This window comes from Alosa sapidissima, chromosome 2 (genome assembly GCF_018492685.1).
Source record: "Alosa sapidissima isolate fAloSap1 chromosome 2, fAloSap1.pri, whole genome shotgun sequence".
In the NCBI taxonomy this organism is placed as follows: Eukaryota; Metazoa; Chordata; class Actinopteri; order Clupeiformes; family Clupeidae; genus Alosa; species Alosa sapidissima.
In genome coordinates this window covers 2,431,164-2,451,853 of record NC_055958.1, presented here as the reverse complement: position 1 = coordinate 2,451,853, position 20,690 = coordinate 2,431,164, and the positions used below count along the sequence as shown (strand labels likewise).

At 39.5% G+C, this 20,690-nt stretch overlaps 1 protein-coding gene and 1 long non-coding RNA gene across 6 annotated transcripts; one reads left to right on the top strand and one right to left on the bottom strand.

Moving 5' to 3' along the window:
- Positions 1-3,139: 3,139 nt before the first annotated feature.
- On the bottom strand, positions 3,140-4,483 carry LOC121694552. Of its 2 annotated transcripts, XR_006025811.1 has the most exons (4): positions 4,362-4,483; positions 3,871-3,924; positions 3,701-3,784; positions 3,140-3,542 (listed from the first exon to the last, which is right to left on the bottom strand). It is a non-coding gene; the product is annotated as an uncharacterized LOC121694552 (long non-coding RNA). The 2 variants fall into 2 exon arrangements; XR_006025810.1 differs by lacking the exon at positions 3,140-3,542 and having other exon boundaries at positions 3,580-3,784.
- Positions 4,484-13,284: 8,801 nt separating this feature from the next.
- LOC121693931 lies at positions 13,285-20,443 on the top strand. 4 transcript variants are annotated; one of them, XM_042073792.1, is made up of 7 exons: positions 13,285-13,521; positions 14,355-14,462; positions 15,299-15,392; positions 17,082-18,086; positions 18,186-18,347; positions 19,258-19,350; positions 19,459-20,443. In XM_042073792.1, the coding sequence occupies exons 3-7, from the start codon at positions 15,390-15,392 to the stop codon at positions 19,774-19,776; spliced, it is 1,581 nt and encodes a 526-aa protein (XP_041929726.1). In that variant the 5' UTR covers positions 13,285-13,521; positions 14,355-14,462; positions 15,299-15,389; the 3' UTR covers positions 19,777-20,443. The 4 variants fall into 4 exon arrangements, with proteins under 4 accessions (XP_041929726.1, XP_041929736.1, XP_041929746.1 ...); XM_042073802.1 differs by lacking the exon at positions 13,285-13,521 and adding an exon at positions 13,549-13,676; XM_042073812.1 differs by lacking the exon at positions 13,285-13,521 and adding an exon at positions 13,689-13,725.
- Positions 20,444-20,690: the final 247 nt, after the last annotated feature.

The following is a 20,690-nucleotide window of genomic DNA, read 5'->3' as shown; positions in this document are numbered from 1 at the left end:
AGTAAGGAACCCCCTATGTTAAAATCCCATAGAGGCAGGCAGATTTTTATTTTTAAAGGCCAGTTATTGAATGGACTATGCATCCTGATAAAGATCCCTTGGCCTTTGTAATTAAAAGATAGATAGATAGCCCCACATCACATACCCTTCACCATACCTAGATATATCATGGTTTCATTTCAGTTAGGCTAATAGCTGGTTTGATTTGCATGCTACAGATTCTATTAATTGCAAAATAAATGTTGACTGGTAAGTTATTCATGACTGCAGATGCTGACTTGCCTATTTCTCGATCCCTCGACCGCAGCAACGCTACTTCCTAGTTTACCTGGGTTACAAGAATGCCCTTTCACTCCTGTTACAATATGCTGTAATTTATAGCAGGTTAAATAAAAGTGAGAACATATTGTGTGGAAAAATATACTTACCATTTTGGTACGCTGTTTGTTCAGCAATTTGATCTGATGGTCTAGCGTAGTCTTCCAATTTTTTAAGAAGCTGCCGGCCTCTTTTCAGTGGCATTGAGCTGGAACCAGTTTAAACCAGTGGCAATAACGTTAGCTTCGTCATCTTGACTGACATCCCAAAGACATTTTAAAATTCCGTGCATTTTGGCTATAGCATGGCTTAATACCATTCAAAACATACAGACTAAAGCTGTATAAGGCAAAGTAAGCTAGCAACGTTAAATTGTCTAACGTTAGCTTTATATACAAGCGGCACAGCCAGTGATGTAACTTACAAGTAGCTAACATTAACTAGCTAGCTAACTTTATGTGCTGCTTCGTCAGGTTGTTCAATGATATATTGAGTCTAAAAATATGCAAGAACGTTAGCAAATTACCAAAATGTTAATGTACCTTCTCTGGGTTTTCGTGGTGGCACAATCCTTCATACCCACACTGTAGCTGACGCTGGAAGGTCAGTTGAAGCATAAGAGGAAATAAGAGATTTTATTTGAATGTATCATTGAATATTGTGTGAATTGAGTCATTGTATTTGGATTATGCAATTCATGTAAATTGATCATGTTTAATTTGTACTTGGGCGGGTGTGTTCACGTGACCTTTCCTTATTTGACCCGGACGCGTTAGCGTTCAGAATGGACTAAGAATAAGGCCGCATGTACGTGATTCTAAGTTGTATGTGAAGTTGAACTGAATTCTACTGCTGGCTATCAGGCGCACACGGTAATGAACTATTTTATATGTATCGTATTTTAAAGATTGATTGTATGTTTCTTGTTGTGATGTTATGTGTAAAACTGTTGTTGTATGTTTGTCTTTGTATGTCTTAGTTTTCACGGTGTTCCAACAGCAAATAAAATTGGAATTGGACATCAGTATGAGACGTGGAGTCAATGAATTTAAGCTATAGCCAGTGGATAGTTACACACACAACGTTTCACTTGGTTTCACTGGGCGCCAAATCTAGACTGCATTTTCTGGTAGCAGCTAGGAGTCTTCTGCACGCGAGTTTGTCACGTCCGACCATCATAGACCTCTGGAGTCTAACTTGATTTCTCTAACTTGCTAACAAGTCGCAAGTTAGCTCTGGGGTAGCAAAAATCTAATTGTGCCGCCTTCACGTAACATTATAATATCTACTCGAAGGTTGAAGACAAAAGTGCGTTCAGGAAAACGTCTGCATGTCCCAATTCGTCGTCTCCCTGGCCTGCGCGAGAATTTAACAGGTGATCTCCTTATATGGCAATATCATCCGGCTACGGACACAAATAGGCGTTCCCGTGCTGATGACCAAAACGCCCCCTTCTTCGTCACTATCAACAACATCCGGCTCCCTTTGCCTACTTCTTCGCGCTTCTTCGCCTCCTGAATGCGACGGTCGACATCTGGGTTATAGCATTCGCTAGATAGTTAACCTTTCTAAAGAAGTTGTTTTAGAATAACACTTAGAACACAAAGAGTAGTAGAACTAGGACAGGTAGCGTAGAACTAGCGTTAGCGACAATACAGAACGTTAGTCCTATTAGCCTACAGTACAAGTTTACATTTGATCTACGTGTAGGATCTGAGCACAAGCAGACGTCAGCTAGCATCGAGATGCTTGTTTAGGTGTAATTTCCTGATTACAGTAGCCTAAACTACGATAATTTCAGGGAGGCTCCATGGTAGCCAAATCTAATGAGAATGTTGGGGCTGTGTAGTTATCTCTGGAGAGAGCATGGGACTTTGTACCGTTCTAATCCAGATACCATAGGCTACACTCCCCCCCCCACATTAAATGTTTTCAATAAAGATACAAATAAAAATAATTGTTCTCAAACTATTTACTTTTAATATATTCACAGTATGGTCAGTTGTACATGGTAAGAACAGTAGTGTTGTTTTTGTACTTTTGAACAGGCAAGAACAGTATTGAAAAAACTCAGGCTATTTATTAAGAAACAGCAGTTCACTTAATGCTTTGAGCCAGAGAGCTGGCCGATAGCATCAGGGGTCAGTAAAGCATATTGAATGAATGTATTTCAGTGCATTGTGCCCAATTCACAGTTACTTGCAAAGATTCAAAAATAAAAACATAATTAAATAATAATAATAAAAACACTCTTACACTAGGAGTTTATTCACCTGTAGGCTAACAAGCCCCATAGGCATATAACTGATTTGCCAAATAGGCTATGAAACCCCAAAAACCTGTTCTGCCAAAGCATCATTAATGTAAATGGAGGGGTGGAAGGGCTTTGCAAGTGTTTTGAAAGATTTAGATAGATAGATAAATAGATAGATACTTTATTGATTCAAGGTCTCAGTAGCATACAGACATCACACACAACATGCACTAACAACAAAAAAAGTAATAAAAGTATATAGGCCTAATATAAAAAACACAACTAAGCAATAAGGACAGTAGAAGACAAAGGGTATACTAAAATACAAATTATACTGAATAACACTAAATCTAAAACAAGTCTAAAACAGTATCCATAGTGTGCTTAGGGGTGATTAAGCATGAGGCGCTTGCAATGACTGAGGCAGGGACTGAGCCTGTGATTCTCTGTGCATAAGGTAAGGTGAGGTGCTCTGTGAGAGTGAGTGTCATGGTGATGGTGCAAATTAGTAAGTCCAACAGTGCAAGAATAAAGTCTAGAGACCAGCATAAAATAAATATGGACATATAAGAGAGTAGACAAGGTAATATAAAAAAGACTATAGAAAAACTATATCAGTGCAAGAATGGGTTGACGTAATAGGGTTACAGCCTTTATACGAGTATTGATTATAAAGCATTACGTATTAAGTAAAGGTATAAGTGTGGCCACAATCCGGCTGTGGGATTGAGGGAGGGGTTATGCATATGTGCTAATATAGCATGCAAACAGTGAAGCAGTAAGACAGTGGTAAAAGGTGGCTAGTGGACAGACAGTACAGCAAGATTTTGATACTCTGTTAAAAACACCTAGCATAGACATATCAAGACACAGTGTTTCTCCAATAATTTGTTGTAACACTTCTGGGGGGAAGATTGGCCTGTCGCTTGATGGAGAGTGTGAGAATGGTCCGACAGCTTGTCCTGTAAGACTAGAGAGAGAGAGAGAGAAAGAAAGAAGAGAAGAGAAGGGGAGGGAGATTAGATATCATATTCATTAGCACCAAATACAAATAAATGGCCAAGTTTGTTTTTGTTTAATTTGTAGCCATGTTAGAAAATGGCAAAGTACAGAGACAGTATGTAATACCTTTCACTGCTTGCTGTCTGGAAGGTGGTGCTGAACTGGGCCGATGGAGACAATGGGAGGAGTACGCCAGCTTGTCCTGCAGGGCTAGAGAGAAAGATAGTTTTTTTTAACCATCTTCATGAGCAACAAATAAAACTAAATGGCAAAGGACTTAATATAGTAAGTGATACCTTTCACTGCTTGCTTGAGAGGGTGGGAGGGGTCCGCCAGCTTGTCCTACAGGGCTAGAAAGATTACAGAAAGATGAATAACAAACACTACTTACCCACAATTATACCTGCCACCAAAACGTAACTTCACATCGACCAATGTAGTGTGCCATTGCCATGCTAGCTAGCACGTTAACTCTTACCAACAAACTCTTACCAACGATGCTAACGAACACGAACATCCAAATTAACAATGTACTCTGGTCATTTCAGTCCATATAAGTATTATCTATGATTTCAGCTACACAGGAAAATACTTGGCAAAGTCTTCGCAGCAAAATCTAACATCTAACTACAGTACAAACAGTTTTAAGTTATACGTTGCTCTCTTCTGGCTAGCTGCTAAATATGAACAAGATAGCATGAGATTACCGAACCACACTTGTTGCTTTTACTATCAGATTCTGATACGACGAACAGCTTAGTGATGTAGGGTAAATGGAAATACTTACCCAATGTTGTCAAAACAAACAATAGTCAACTTACTGACATCTCTCATTGAATGACCGCAACCGGGGAAATTATCTTATTAATGGAAAATACAGAGAAACCTTCTCTGTGCACACCATAGACAGTGGTGCACACACGGGATGAAATTGAGGAAAAGGAAGAAGAAATGACATCATACCCAGCGTCACTTGAAGCTCTTCGTGATTGGTCGATGCTGCAGTACCAGGAACGCCCAATGGGCGTTCTTGTTTAATGACGGACACGCCCATGCCGCAGACGGACCCTACTCCAATATGGGCTCTTTGCCTCCTCTCGTGCGGCTCGCGGCTGCTCAACTGATGTTCTCACTTCTCCTTGGATTCATAGTTTCATTGGATGCATATTTTTTGAAATAGCCTATTTTTCTAGTAAATGAAAATGCTTTTCATAAGTTGATAGTACTGCCAATAGTTAGGCTGCAATGTTTAAATTAAAATAATTTTACTGTCGTGTTATGGATAGAAATCTAGCCCATAAAGAAGCAGACACGTTTGTTTCTTTAGCCAGTGTAATGCTACTGTTGCAATCAGGAAAACCCTGATGCTAAGAGTAGGCTAAATAGAAAGAGGAACACGGACATTCAAAGGGAGGATTAATCTTTTTTGTAGGCTAGCATAACCCTTCTGGTTGATATGTCAACATAAACACGTTTTTTAACGGTGTTATTTTGGTTAACACGTTAGTTTGGCACTTGGTATACCAGACTTAACTGATGCATAAAGCTTCAAACCTGAACATTTCCCAAAGGCACTGACCTTTCCAAGTACAAGGTAAAAAGGTAGGGTACATAGACGTCAGTCAGAGAAGCAGACACTCAACGGAACATTTGACGGTCACATTGGCATCTTATCAGTTGTTACATCGGAGCATTTCTCATGCTAATAAGTAATTCAGTGATGGGGAATTTGTGATGTGTGTCAGACAGATATCTTTGCGGCTCTTTTGAGTTGTGTTGAAATTTTTTTTGGCTCTTCATGCTGGACTGGTTGGCCACCCCTGGCATAGATGGTAGCTTTTTTGTAGGCGAACTTCAGAGGTCTGTCAGAGCATCGTCATGTGTGGTGGTCACATCACATGGTTAGGCCTACTGTTTGCAAATGTGAACTTGAAAATATGTGCAATTAAAACAAATAAGCCAATGAAAATCATTTAAGAATTGTTGTACAACAGCTAGAGCTCTTACAGATCAGACTAATTTATAAAACAAATAGGTCTGGATGAGCATTACATGAGTTTACTTAGAGAGCTCTCTGGATAAGCCTGAGTAAAATATGAGATATAGCCTAAATTGAGCAAATCTGAGTATTGTATAAGCCTTTGCTGAGATCTCTTTTGTAAATCAAAAAAGGACTAAACTGAGATAACTAGAATGAGAACGGTTCAAGCTTGTGAAGAGATCTCTTTTACAGAACTGATGGAGCCTAATCTGAGATTTACCAAAAAGATCTGAAATGAGAATTGCATGAGTTTACAGAGAGAGCTCTCTGGTGGATTAGCCTGAGTAAAATATGAGATGTATAAATTAGACAACACTGAGCATTGTTTAAAATATTGATGAGATCTCATTTGTAGATTAAAGGGAGTCTACACTGAGAACTTAACTCTTTTGCTCCAGAGACAAACCTGAGAAGCGGGAGACAAAAGCAATAATCTCATTTTTATATCACTGTGATCTCATTATTGTCTTGGAGAAACAATTGAGAAAGAGAGGAGCTCTCATTTTAACATTTTCTTTCCTCTGGGTTACTTTGAGGGATCCTGTGTGGAAGGTCTGGACGGGATAGATGGGACACTTGAAACACAAAGATTAAAAAGGTTAAAACAAAGATTAATGATTCTTTTAGGTAATCAGTGTCAGATCATATCGGATTCAGTCAGAATGACGTATGAATGAGGGCAGCCTTTTTGCACTCTGCACAGCCTAGCCTACGAGAGAGAGAGAGAGAGAGAGCGAGAGACTTTTCTTCCTACCCAAATTAAAACCGAAACAGGCAGCCAGCTACTCTAGTGACTACCAAATGGAATCTCTATCAGCCTAGTAGTAGAAACATTGTCTTTAATATAAAGATACCTGCTAGCTAGCCACCATGCTCTCGGGTCAAACTAACTTGACTGTATGTAGTTTTAGACTAAGGGCTGAGCTACACCAGGCGCGTAACTGAAGCGTTCCGTTCGCGTTGCGTCTGCTGCAACAATTAGCTTCCAATATAATCAATGGAAGTAGCTACACCACACGTGACAGTGGGCGTAAGTTCGAAAAAAATAGACCATTCAACTAAAATGGATTTTACGCGTCGCGAACGGAACACTTGAGTTACGCGCCTGGTGTAGCTCATACCTAAGACAGCTAGTTTGATTGCAGGAGAACAGACTAGACTGTACAGGTCATGTAACCGAAATGAGTGTCTGTGAGTGACACAGCTTTAATTGCTTACAAAGTTGCTTTACAGACTCTGTTCTGTGTCTGCGTGTTAATTAACTTACATTCAGGAGAGCTCATCACTGGGTGTCTCTTGTTGCCAATCATCTTGTGCCACTAGGAAATACAGAAAAAGGGCCCGTTACACAAATAACAGCATCACCCAGGTCCAACTAACAGAGCTAAACGAGTGACCCCACACGTGGTTCTCAAACTTTTTCTGTAATTTTTGTCATTCTCCATTTTGAATAGGACTGTGCTGTGTATTTTGTGTGTGTGTGCCTGTGTCAGTGTGTTCTCCATCTGCATGCTAAATAGCTTACATTCAGGAGAGCCCAGCCCTTCATATTTGGCTTCCTTCTGCCAATTAACAGTTGTCACTATGAAATGATAACATACATTATATGTAAAATATCTTACTATCGTTAGTCTTCTGAAGGAGCTCTGGAAGAGGGTGGTGTGGAGGCCGCTGTAACAGTCCTTCGTTATTATCCGGTGTCACTAGAAAATAAAGAAAAACTAAATTATTGGAGTGAACATCACGTCAAGTTTATCACAATTAGATAAACTAACGTCAGTGGGCTGAGTAATTGCCACACATGCAACTCATCTTAACCCAGGTCAATATAAGAGGCTAACATTCACATACAGTATGTTAACAATAGGCTATTTACCAGGCCCTGTTTTGTTACAAGTATGTCTAGGTGGGCCATGGGATAGAAAATGTTGAGAACTCCTGGTTTAGGCTAAATAATTGTGATTTCAATTTTGACCTAAATTATGGTTATTATTCCATTATTGAGCAGCACAGCAACGAAAACGGCAACAGCACAGCTGAGCTGTACAATACATCCAGTAAAAAACAATTGCTGTTGGGAGTAACTGTACATGGCTATGAAACAGACACGCATAGTAAATGTAGGGAACAAACAGGGATATACATTTTGATTAAATAAGGGATTGATGAAGGAGTGGATTTCAGTATTTAAGGCAATGTTTGAATAGTAGGCTAGTTAGATCTATCTGCTCATATATTGTGTTCCTGATGACAAACTTCACATGACTGAGACCAAAGTGAACAGCTAAGAACCAAATTATAGATGCTAGAGTGATGATGGTCAAGGTTTTGCTGTGTACCTGTGTTGCAGCTGTAAACTGGGCAGGATCTGGAATATGAGTGGGGCTGAACATTGCCTGTGGAACAGATAATCATGTACGGAGCATTAGTTTAGACAAATATGTAGATTGTGATCTAGGCTACTGTGCAATGTGAATGTAGAGGATGTTTTTGTGAATGGACCGAGTCAAAAAAGCAAAATTACGTCCGAAGCGCCACTTCTAAGCTTGCGTTGTCGTTTTCAGGTGAAATAGCCTTTTGATGCTAGGGGCAATACTACTTTTATACATGATCGCATCAAATAGCTAGCGCTATTTTAAAAACACTAAGTCCAAACCCTTTCATTTTAGTAAACTATGTGTACACGAACAATGTTCTCAATGCTCGAGTTCATGTGTAGAGACACTGATAATACTTCGATCAAAGTTTCAAGTTGTGTCGAGCCTTCTTAGTGTTTTAAAAATACAGATTTTGACACGATCATGTATCAAAATAGTAGTGCATTCAAAAGGCCACCCCACCCGAAAACGACAACTCATAGAAGCTTAAAAATGGCACTTCGGACGTAATTATGGTTTTAAACTAAAGTTTGATTCAGGTAGCACTACATTCCCAAAAACACCCTAGGCTGCATTTTGGCAGAGTTACGCTTGAAGTTCTGCTTTACTGTTTCTGTTCTGTTTAAATTGAACGTAAATGCCAAATATGTAGTCTAACCTGTAGTCCCTCAGATTCAAAATAAGTGCCGAACTTCACCTCTGCTATGACTCCCTGTTATGGCCAGCCATATATATCTATGATGGCCAGCGAAGTGGCACGCTAACGTTAACGCTAACTAGCTAGCTTCTACCTACCTAACGTTTGCTGAAAACACATCCCGTTAAAGCACTTTCTAACTACAACAGACGTCATAGAATACAGTATCTGATTAAAAACACTTATACAATGAGTTTACTTATGTGTTATCCTAAGTTAGCCATATATATATAGGCCTACAGTATGTAAGTTAGCAGCTAGCAGCTAACATAACCAAATAGCTTGAAAAATAGCTTGTGTAGCAACGTTAACGTTACCGTTAATGTTAACCTTAATATAACGTTACTATCTCCAAAAAGTTAGCCTACACCAGATTAGTAGATGCATTCTACCAAATATCATATCATATCATATATCATCATATAAATTGTGGCATACGGATTTTACACAAGTTCAACATACCTTCGCCTTTCACTGCCGGCTTGTCGCTTGATGTGGAGGACCAACGGTTGCAATCAAAGTTTCTAGAACACTGTTCCACAATGGCAGGGGTAGGCCTACAAGACTGTTGTCTTCATGTCTTTGCTATTCTGCCCTACAAAGCCAAAAGGCAGTAACTGCATTTTTGGTAGAAAATGAGTTAATGTCATTTTTGGGATATTAAAGACTTCCTTTATCATGTGGATAAATATCTATACTCAATTTGACTGTTTTTTTTTTTTTAAAAATAGAGGGTTGTGTTCACCGTAACTCCCAAAACCATACAAGCAACCATGGCAGAGAGCCACAACTGCAGTTACTGTTCTTTGGCTTTGTTCTTCGACGTGCAAGTACAGTTACCATACTCTGCCTTTGGTAGCAAATATTGATTATATGTCAGTTACTGCCTTTTGCCTTTGCACGACTCCTTATTTTTAGTACATAATACAAAGGCAGTGTACAGTATCTGACAAATAAGGGTCAAAGGTCAACTTTGAGCACAAGTTTTTTTTATATACACACATTTCTTCATCAGGGCAACAATTCACCAGATTTTCATTGCTCTACCTATAATACATTTGTGTAGACAAAACAAAAAACTTTAAAGTCATTTTTCTCAGTTTGACACTCTGGTCAGTTACTGCCTTTTGCCTTTGCAGTATTGTCAATCCAACTGGTAGACTATATTATAATGACCAATGACTGGGTTAAAATTACCCAGGCACTGGGTGCATTACATGACTTTTTGTGCTCTCAGCCACTAACCCAGCACCTGGGTCTTAACAATAACCCAGCATGGGTTATGATAACCCAATAAAAAGTAAAAATGTCAATAACCCAGCCCTTTTAAGAGTGTGGGACCGGAGTTTGGGTTAAAAACTGGACATTATATACGGATACGGACTGGTGCGGTAAATGAAATGTTTTCTGTGATACATGTGGAAAAAAAGAATGGCGATGTATTGTAGGCTACTGTATACTTTGTATGTATGGGAAAAGCCGAAGGAATATTGAAATGTCATACGCGGTCTTGGTATCGCTAAATGGTCTGGTGCAAAGCGCGTCGGGGCGGTTGTCGGGGTTTCATGTGCGCACTTTTTACATCTTAGTGAGATCGCTCCAACTGTGCCTGTATGTTAGTTTGTATTATGTATTGAATGTTCACCTTACCTGTGGTATGCCTGTCTTCCGGGGATGCAGGGGGCAAACAGGAGGGTAGGAGGTGGGACTCCCAGAGACAGCTATGTGATTTGTGTACCAATGACTGTAAAAATGTATGGACAGTATGGCACCCACCATACCCAAGGCACCTATAGCTTTGAACCAAGGTAGGCTATAGATTATGACAGAGTTTTTCATGGGAGGGTGCACAGTTGAGTTGGAGTGTATAGTTACATACCTTTTCCCATCAAGGGCCAGAAGACGTGGGCCATACCTAATAAACATGAGTAGGCCTATCGCTAAGTTATTAAAGAATCAAATGATGTCAGCAAGTAAGTCAGCTGTGCATTTCATGGTGAGTGTGTTTTGTACAGTAGATAATGCCAGCTGGTCTTCCAGGCATAATTCAGTAAAGATGAGAAAAGGATGTTATAAAAAATAGCAACACAGTCATATCTCTCTTTTTAAAAAAAAAAAAAAGGCCCCTTAAATGTACGCTGGAATCTACGCCTGAATTGACTGCCTCATTCTATTTGTGAAATAAAAGCAGAAGAGAGTGAGAGTGAAACTGAGATTGAAGGTGGGGGGAGAGAGTGGAGTGAACCCCGCCAACATGAACTGCGGTAAAGTTAGTTTAACCCTCCTGTTGTGTTTGTTTATGTTCACTAGTTTTGTGTTCCCGGTCAAAAATGACCGCTGCATTACGACTTGTTATAAATCCATAGTAGCACATATATTATCATCTAATGTTGTGATAGACCTAGTATCAACTGACGTTTTATTGGATATTACCAGTTTTAAACTTCCATTTGCTATTTATGGTCTGCAGGCCTCATTGACCTGAGCTCATGCAAGTCAGAAAGGGGAAGATTCTATTTTAATTGGGGAACGATTCCAGTGGGGGCTGGCATAGAAGCAAAGAGGGGGAGTGAAGGGGGTTTGTGTGAATGTACAGAAGCAGAGATACAGTCCATCTGATAAACAGGTATATTCCTGGACCATTTTCTTACCCATTTATTGTACACTCGTGTCATTCTAGACAGTTTACCACCACACCTGTAGATGGCACTATGCCAATAGTGATAGGGACGCCCGGTTCTGACAGAGAAATAAAGAAATGGTCAGAACATCTACACATAAACTTGTGTTCGGTTGTCTACTAATTTATCACTCTTATCAGGTTGGTAAACATGAAAATATTCTATGAACTATGAAGTTGGTTTGATGTCTCTAGTTCAAATGGTGAGGGAGCATAATAGATTTATAGAATATATTTATTGACAAAACAATTCTAAAAGATAATGAAACATTTTGTTTAAGCCTTGTGGCATGTGAGGGACTTTAGTCTCTGTGCTGCAGAATTGGTTAGGTGTCATGAGGTCAATTTGTTTGGCAGTGTAATGGATTCATAGAGAAAATGATAAAATATGGAAAAGTTGGATGTAAAAAGCATGCCTTGGAGGCTACCACATGAGGGAAAGCAGTCTCCATACTGTACAGCTGTTTTAATTGTGAATGTCAAATGCATGTTAAACGTTAAACTAACTTTACCGCGGTTAGAAAAGTGTGTGTCCCTTGTGAGACACCCTTGTTTATGCCTTATCACTGTCAGTAAGGAAAAGAAAAGAAAAAAAAAAGATATCTGTGTCAAAAGAATTCTACTTTAGGAAAAGGATTCTAGGATTGAAAAAAGGCAACCCACATGTTCTTTCCATTTAGGCACTCAATACCTTTAGTTAGGTATTGTATGTATGTAGCCTAGAAATGTAGACACCCTAGCAGCAGCAAATGTAATTTGCAGTCAGGGTAGTCTAGCAACTCTCAGTTGGCTTGCGAGCTGGAAAAATGAAACTTCAATCAGGCCAATCACATCGTGTATAGAGTCGGCGACGGTTCCGTGTGAATTCCCTGCTACGGTTCCGTATGAATTCCCTGCTACTTGAAAACAATGAAGATGGATGCTGCTGCTGGCGAACTGCGGTCTTTGAATCGCGATTCGAGTTAAGCTTTTTTTAAATTGGCAAAAGGTTGATCAACTATCTCCGCTGGTGGGAAATGCATGGGACACATGAGTTGTAGCGCTATCCTATTGCGTGCAGAGGAAATTTGAATGACAACCGTTTATCCCGCCCCTCGGATTGAGCAGTGCCAATGGTAGTTCCCAGACCCTACATCTTGATGTGGGTTTGGCTCGTCAGGCTAGTATGTATGCTATGATCTTTGTATCAGCTATATTCTGATAATAGCCTACAAGTAAAATGGTTGATGGAATAATTCAATGGTGTGAGCCACAGAATATACAGGAGTTCACATTCTCAAGGCCGTAAATCTTTCGGATAGTCTGATGTCAGTCTAGTGTACTTACATGAGTTGTAGGTTTAGTACTACATTCAATGTCTCAAGTCTGCTCAATCAGTCACCAGATCACTCCTGCAGGCACAGACCAGAGACTGAGCAGGTGAGTGCCCTCTGGTGGTCTAAAAGTGAAATTGTGATTTTCTCCCATTGAGAAATGTTCTCGCATTGGGTAACTTCATGCATTGAGTGTACTGGTCCACCCCCTAGAACCTGATCTGATAGCGCTCACTCTTTATAGTGATAAAACACAGAATGGGCCCCATGTACTCCGTGACCGTGGGCCGGACCCCAACACAGGCCCCCATTAGGCCCCCATAGGACCTACATGTGGCACAAACACCGCAGACACCCCCATCTGTGGGCATCACCTGTGTACTGCAGCACTCACAGCAATATACTGTATGTGGGTGTGTTCAGTGAACTATGAGAGTGACCCTGCAACATTCCCCACTAGTGGCAAAACCTTTCCTTTACCTCACTCTTCCTCTCCTTTACCTCACTCTTCCTCTCCTTTACCTCACTCTTCCTCTCCTTTACACTGTAAAAAATGATTGATCAAAAAGTTGTACAAATGAGGAAATACATGTTGGCTCAACATAATGGTTGTGTAAACAAAGAAAAATATGTTTGGTCAATGATTGCATGATTTTCATTACTGTACTACAAAATGTTCATCAAGAGAAAATGTATATTTGTGTTCACGGAACTTTTAACGTTGCACAAAAAATATTATGTTGGCCGAGCAAGAGGGACCAGCGACAATCATCCGAGCATGCGCAAAGGAGTTCTACGCTTCTGGAATTTCCCACCAAGAGTCACGACGTTGTTTGTGGTGAGTGCTTCAAAGTTAGCTGCCTATCTTTGTGCTGTGAGGTAATCAGAAAATTTAGGTTAATATCTATTGTCTATCAACGAAGTTGAAATAGCTATATTGTCAGTTACTACAGCGATTAGCAGTGCTGGCAAATCCCATTTTAACTCATAAAGGTTAGCATTCCTTTCCAACTGGCATGTGATTTTAACATTGACCCAAACAGTTAAGTATCACTACATTGCATGGCATGTGACCGTTTCCAACTGGCATGAGGTTTTAACGTTGACCCTAACAGTTAACTATCGCCACATTGCATGGCATTTTACCGTTTAGTACTTTTAATGGTCAATATTTTCAAATTCCATTTTCATTCTGGCTTATGATATATATGATTATTAACTTTGCTACAGCCAGCTAGTCTTGGCAACTAGCGCTTTTGCTATCAGAGTGACTGATCAGATAGGCTAGTTCTAATGGTTAGCTGGCATTCAAAGCACGTGTGCCCTCGTGTTAGCAGCTAGTACTCTGCACAAAGCATCCTTTTGCAAAAGTGAAATAACATTTCAGTCTGATTAAAAAAAATAACCAGTTGTGCTAACACGAAAACGAATAGCTGCTACCGGAGTTGTAAGCTGTTTAACATATTATGTAATCAATTTGCCTCACCAAACGCCCTTTTAGCCTGGTAGTGCTAGCTGCTACCCAGCTATACTTAACCTAGAAGAGGCATGATGGCTAATGCACCATTGTTAGGTTTAAGAATACCCTAAAATACTTAAGCATAGTTTAGTATGGTTGTTCTGTTTATAGAATTATGAGTTATTGATGCATTTGTCTTGTTTGTATTTCAGGTATTTTGTTTCAGTCTTAAAACTAAATGCAGTGCCGCTATTGTAAATTTTCACATCTGCAGCAAGACATCCTGCTTAAGCACTACAGGCTTCATCATTGGCAAGCAGGTAACGGTTCTTTTCCCTGCATTCATCCAGACTGTGTTTGTATTTTTACAACAACAGGGGCCTTAAAAACCCATTTATGGAGAGCACATCCTAAAATAGACAGGCCTAACTCTGCATGCACCGACCATGCCAGTTTTCGGTGTGAATTATGTGAATTCTCAGATATTTGCTCACTTACTCAATTTCTGAATCATTTAGGAAGGCATTTGCAAAACCATGAGCGAGTTCATTGTCCATTCTCCAACTGTGATTTTAGCAGCAGCAACAACACAACCTTCAGAGCTCACAAGTCCAAGAAACACAGAAAACAAACTTTGAATGACCTCTGTACATCTGTTTGTACAGTAGGCAGTACAGACAATGAGTTTGGCACAGTCTCAGTTCCACAAAGTCTATCAGATCAAGCTGATGACATTCAGGCAGATTCTCATATTTCAGATTTGGACCTTGAGGAATGTGAACCAGTACTTGAACACAAACTTGCGGCCTTATTCTTGTGTATGCAGTCACAGTTGCATGTGTCCCAAAGTGCCTCTCAGCAGATTATTGATAATGTAAATGACATCCTGTCAATTGCTAACTCAAATGCACTGTGTGCAATTCAGAATATTCTGCTAAAGCACAACTGCAATGTCAATGAGTCTATTGTTGCTGACATTACTGACACATTACAAAAAACAAACCCGTTTCTGAGTGCCACCACTGACAAAGGTCCCCTTTCAACTAATCATAAGCGAAACATCTACTTTAAAAACAATTTTGGCATAATTGAACCTGTTGAATATGTGTTCAATAGGGTACAAAATCACACATTTGTTTATGTTCCTCTTTTGAAGACTTTGAAGTCTTTGTTGGAGCGACCTGACGTTCTTGAGAAGACGTTTCCCATTAAGGAGGGTACACCAGGATTCTACACCTCACCTTTTGATGGTCAGTATTTCAAAATTAACAAGCTTGTTAATGGTCAAGATTTCAGACTTTCACTTGGGTTTTATATTGATGATTTTGAAATTGCCAATCCATTGGGAACTTCTAGAAAGAAGCATAAAATTACAGCAGTCTATTGGGTCATTTTGAATTGGGAATCACAGTACAGATCGAGTCTCCACTCTATACAATTGGCGCTGCTTGGGAAAAGTTCTGAAGTGAAAGTGTATGGTTATGAACCTTTTTTTGAACCACTTTTACGTGACTTGAGGAGCCTAGAGCAGGAAGGCTTGTATGTTGAACAGATAGGTGAGAATGTCAGGGGAACTGTGCTTAATGTGTCTGCAGACAATCTTGGCGCACATGGACTTGCAGGTTTTCAGGAAAGTTTTCGTGTTGAAAAATTCTGCAGATTTTGCTTAGCATCTTTGAAAGACATTCAGTCCACAGAAGTTAGGCAGGGACTCTTTCCACTCAGAAGTCCTGAGCAACATGATCAATGCATTGCTGAGTTGAAGAGCAATGAGTGTGTAACAAATGTGCATGGTGTGAAAGCAGAATGTGTTCTTCAGAATCATCTATCCTTCTTTCATGTCATTACTGGTTTTCCTCCAGATGTTTTACACGATCTGTTTGAAGGGGTAATACCTAGGGAATTGGCTCTGTGTCTGCAGAGATTGATTGGTGCCAAGTACTTTACCTTTGAGCAGCTCAATAACATTATCCAATCATTTCAATACTCATATTCAGATAAAGTGAATCGCCCTCAAAGAATTCCAAAGACCTTTCACTTAAAAAAAACAGTTGGAGGAAATGCACATGAAAATTGGGCCTTAATTAGACTGCTCCCTCTCATGGTAGGTGGTATGGTGCCTGAGGATGAAAAAGCATGGCAACTTTTAATGGACTTAAAAGACATTGTGGAATTAGTGGTTAGTTCAAAGCTATCAGAAGAATCTCTTTGTTATCTAGAGAGTAAAATTTCTGACCATCGCCAGTTGTTCACTGATGTTTTTCCCAATGAGAGGTTTCTACCTAAACATCATTACCTTGAGCATTATCCAAACTTGATTCGCTGTTTTGGGCCTTTGGCTGATCTGTGGACAATGCGTTATGAGGCGAAGCATAGCTTCTTCAAGAGGGTGGTGCGCGACATCCGCAATTTCAAAAATCCCCTCAAAACGTTGGCAAGTAGGCATCAATCAATGATGGCTTTTGCTTTGGACTCTCAAAGTTTCTTCAAAGCACCATTGCATGTTGAAAATTTGAAAGTGGTCAAAATGTCGGCTGTTGAACCACGGCTCCGGACAGCTGTTGAAAACAAATATCCAAATTTGAGTTCCTTGTCCCTGGCATCAAGTGCAACATTGCATGGGACTTTGTATAGTAAAGGAATGATTCTACCAGTTGGACTTAGTGATGGCTTTCCAGAGTTTGGTCGACTTCACAGTATTCTGGTTGTCGGTACAGAGGCCTCCTTCATAGTGGAACAACTGTCTTCATGGTACTTTGAACATTTTAGAGCATATGAAATTGTTGGCAGTACTTACTGCAATGTAGCCATTGTCAACCCACAAGATCTCATTGATTTCTACCCTCTGGCATCATACAATGTAGGTGGAAAGATTATGGTGTCTGCTAAGAGATTTTTACTTTGCTAAAATTGAATTTCTTCTCAATTTTCTTTCCCAGGAAACAATGTTACTTCGAGTCATTCTCTCACCTGACAATATCAGGAAGTTATCAATTCCCACACCATCATCAATTGAGGAACTCTCTGCAGTTCTCTGTGAAAAACTGCAGATAATGGGAAGTTTTGTTATCCAATATGAAGACCCTGATTTCAACAATGAACTTTGTACTTTACATGACATCACAGAGCTTCCAAAAGACAAGGCTACTTTGAGGATCCACTGGGAAGTAGTTTTAAGCCCAGTGGTGGACGATGCTCACCTTTCAGATTTCACTGTGGATACAGCAAGCATGACTTCCACTCAGTCGTCAGCTTCATCACCCCATCCAGCTTCTCCTCCCTATCCAGCTTCTCCTCCCTCTACATCTAGATTAAAGCAGTGGCCAAGCACATTTCCAGTGCCTTCATTTTCATATGATGTGGAGTTGAGGTTGAAAAAAGCTAATGAGGATCTTCAAGAAAATGGAACAGCCCTGATTGTTCCAAGATACATGAAAATGAATATATTGGACAAATTGGCTGAAACTGTGTACTCTTACAAAGCCTACACAAAGGACTCTGATATAGAGAAGGTTGCATCTGCTTTGGTAGAAAAACACCCATGTCTCAAAGACGCAGGATCTGACACGACAGGATGTGAAGCATGGAAAATGAGCCTTAAGTTTAAAATGGCTAATTATCGTCAGAAACTCCGCAATGCAGGATGCAGTGAGATGGTTGTTAATACTCACTCAAGACAAGGTTCATCTCGTGGATCTCTCAAGAGACCCAAAAGATCTGAACTCAACTTTCTTCCTGACCATCCTGTTGGTTTGGATGAAGAAGAATTGGAGAAGGAAAGGTCATCGATGGAGGAAGAAGTGAAAAAGAGAAATTTGAGCTTGACTGTTTTGAATGCAATGATGGAGACAACATTTTCCTTGAGGAGAAAAGAAATTGTGCAGGATCAGCCGCTGGTGTCAACAATCAAGCAAAGATGGCCAGGACTGTTTTTTGAGGAGGAGGTAAGTCATTTTCCCCTCTGTCAGCATTGGAATTGAATGAAATCTTGAAATCATTTGCTTTGCTTTTACTTGTTTGCTTCTGAATCTCATTACCCACAGGTTTGTGCTGAATTCTTCCGCATCAACCGTATTGACCTGAAGTCAACATTCCTGACATCGCTGGACAATCACACCCAGGGGTTCCTGAAGATGTACAGAGCCAAAGCAAGACAGGGAAGGTGGAACGACTTGGATGAACTTCTGGAGAAACTGGATGCCCAGGTATGTTAATCATTTCATATATAATATAACAGTGTTAAACAGTGTAAAATATAATTTACTGATACCTGTTTAAGAGAAGAAACTGCCAACTGCTTACTGCTCCACAAAAACTTCACTGTAAAACTCAACATTTTAATTGCAAGGTCTCTGTCAATTGAGTTGATACCTTTGTCTTGTGACATTTATCCATTGCTCATTATGTGAGCAATAGAATTACATTGTATGATCAGAATGTGTCAAAAAAGGTTCCATGTATACCTGATGTTGTTGATCTACAATACAGGTAAAAATCCCACAAATACATATAAGTTGTAGAAATGTGAGGGGGAAATGGTGTACAAGAATATCACAAATATAAGGATGCTATAAATGGTGTTTAGAGATGGTGGCTTATTTTTTGTATGTGGGATGTCACATGTATTGTTTACATTATCTTATTTACATGGGGTGCACATGGAACCACATCATGTATGCATTACACAGAAAGATTCTGGTGTAGTATTAAGCTGTTTTTCTCCTATCATATAGCTCCATTTGACCAGCACCTACATACACTACTGTGCAAAATTGACTAATTTCACCATTGGTTCATCTTGACCAGCACAGTATGTTTGAGAACTATTTTAGGACTGTTAGAAAACCACTCTCAATATCTAACTTAAGTAGACTCTGGGAATGTTATTCCAATAGTCTGGGATCTGCATACTTAGCACTTGTAAGCTGATTAACTGTCGCAGATTGTAATCTTAATGCATTTCCGGTAACTATTTCATGAAGTTGGTTGTAATGAAGCCCAATGGTGAAAGGAGTAAGTCATCCTAAACTGTTGCATGGTAGAGTAGATGTGTGTAACCTCTGTGAATTAGGTGACTTAATAATGTCTTTCTGATGACCTGTCTTTTTTTTGCAGACCACAGATCTAACTACTTATAGAAGGTCTGCTGTTCTTCGTGGTCTTCCCCTGTACTTGAGAGAGCCAGCTTCAATTTCAAAGACTATTAAGGTAATTAATTTGAAAACTATATGGTATTACTGTTTGAGATGCAGTAATGATTGCATAAGACATTATGCTTTCAGTCTGACACTAAGTGTCATTTATTGTGTTTCACAGGATACTGAAGCACTGGGGCCACACACAAAGGCCATGAAAATGGGGATCCTGGAAGTAACTGACAGTTCTACCAACTCAGGACCATATCCCACAGTGGTCAATGTGGCTGTAGTACTGGAGGAGGAAGTAGTCATGGACAATCTGGGAGACTTCACAAATGCCCTCATGATGCTCTTTGGTCTGCTTTATGCTCTAAATATGGAGTACCCTAATGACTTAAGGTACACATTCGAGGCAGTCCAGAAGATTCTCTTAAACCTGGGAAAAGAGTGCACAGCAAGGATCCAGTCCTTTAAGAACAAGTTATTACAGGTGTAATGGTCATTACTGTTAATTGCCAGTCATTGAGGTATTTTGAGGTATCAAAGGTTTCATGGTTCTCTTAAATGGCAGTGACCTTTTTTTGTTGAATTTTTGTAACTGTTCTGGAACATGTCACAAATCATTTTGAACCAATTTTACACCTTCCTTATGTGTTTGTTGAAAACATGGCAATATGTGGAGAGCAGTGCTTACCTTTTTCCCCTTTTCCCTGTTCCCCCACGCTGCAGTTTATTTCCGAGTAATTTGAATTTCAGAGAGAATATCTAATTTTTTTTTTTAACCATATTTGAGTTTATGCTGATATTTGATTTGTAAAGCAGTCATCCCTGAGAAATATCAGAATGTTTCACTTTTAAAGCAGACATGTTTTTCCAATAGAACTGTTTTGATTTAAATAAGTGACCATTGTAACCTGAAAGTAGTGTGCATTAATGTGTTTTTATATGTAATGTTACTTTGCACTTAGTCTTTAAAAGACTAAAATGTTCAGATGTTCACAGGTAAAGCTGTCATGTTTTACCGAGTTTCATTTTGTAATGCAGATATTTGTTTTTCCAGTGCAACTATTGAGTGACATGCCATGCTTTCTTGAACTCTCAGATCTTGTTACTAGGACACTGGTTGAATACTTGTGTAATATTGCACTTGAGCCACAGGCGAGTTCATATGGATTTAAATAAATAAAATGTACTTTATCAGAACATAGTGTGTAATTTATTTGAAATAATGAAAAATAGACTTTTTGGCCAACATGAAATATTTAATTAATGCAACATTTTATTTCAAGTTGAGTCTGCTTGTTGGCCCAACAAGCTATGTTTAGTCAACAGAGAATATTTAATTCACACAACATTCTATTTTAAGTTCAGTCTACATGCAGGAGTAGTCGGCACAACAAAAAAAAGTTG

What these genes read in the sequence shown, in the direction of transcription:
- LOC121693931 (XM_042073792.1), top strand. An exon ending in GACTGTTTTTTGAGGAGGAG is followed by an intron (nt 18,087 to 18,185) that starts GTAAGTCATTTT and finishes CATTACCCACAG; the next exon opens with GTTTGTGCTGAATTCTTCCG. An exon ending in TGGAGAAACTGGATGCCCAG is followed by an intron (nt 18,348 to 19,257) that starts GTATGTTAATCA and finishes TTTTTTTTGCAG; the next exon opens with ACCACAGATCTAACTACTTA.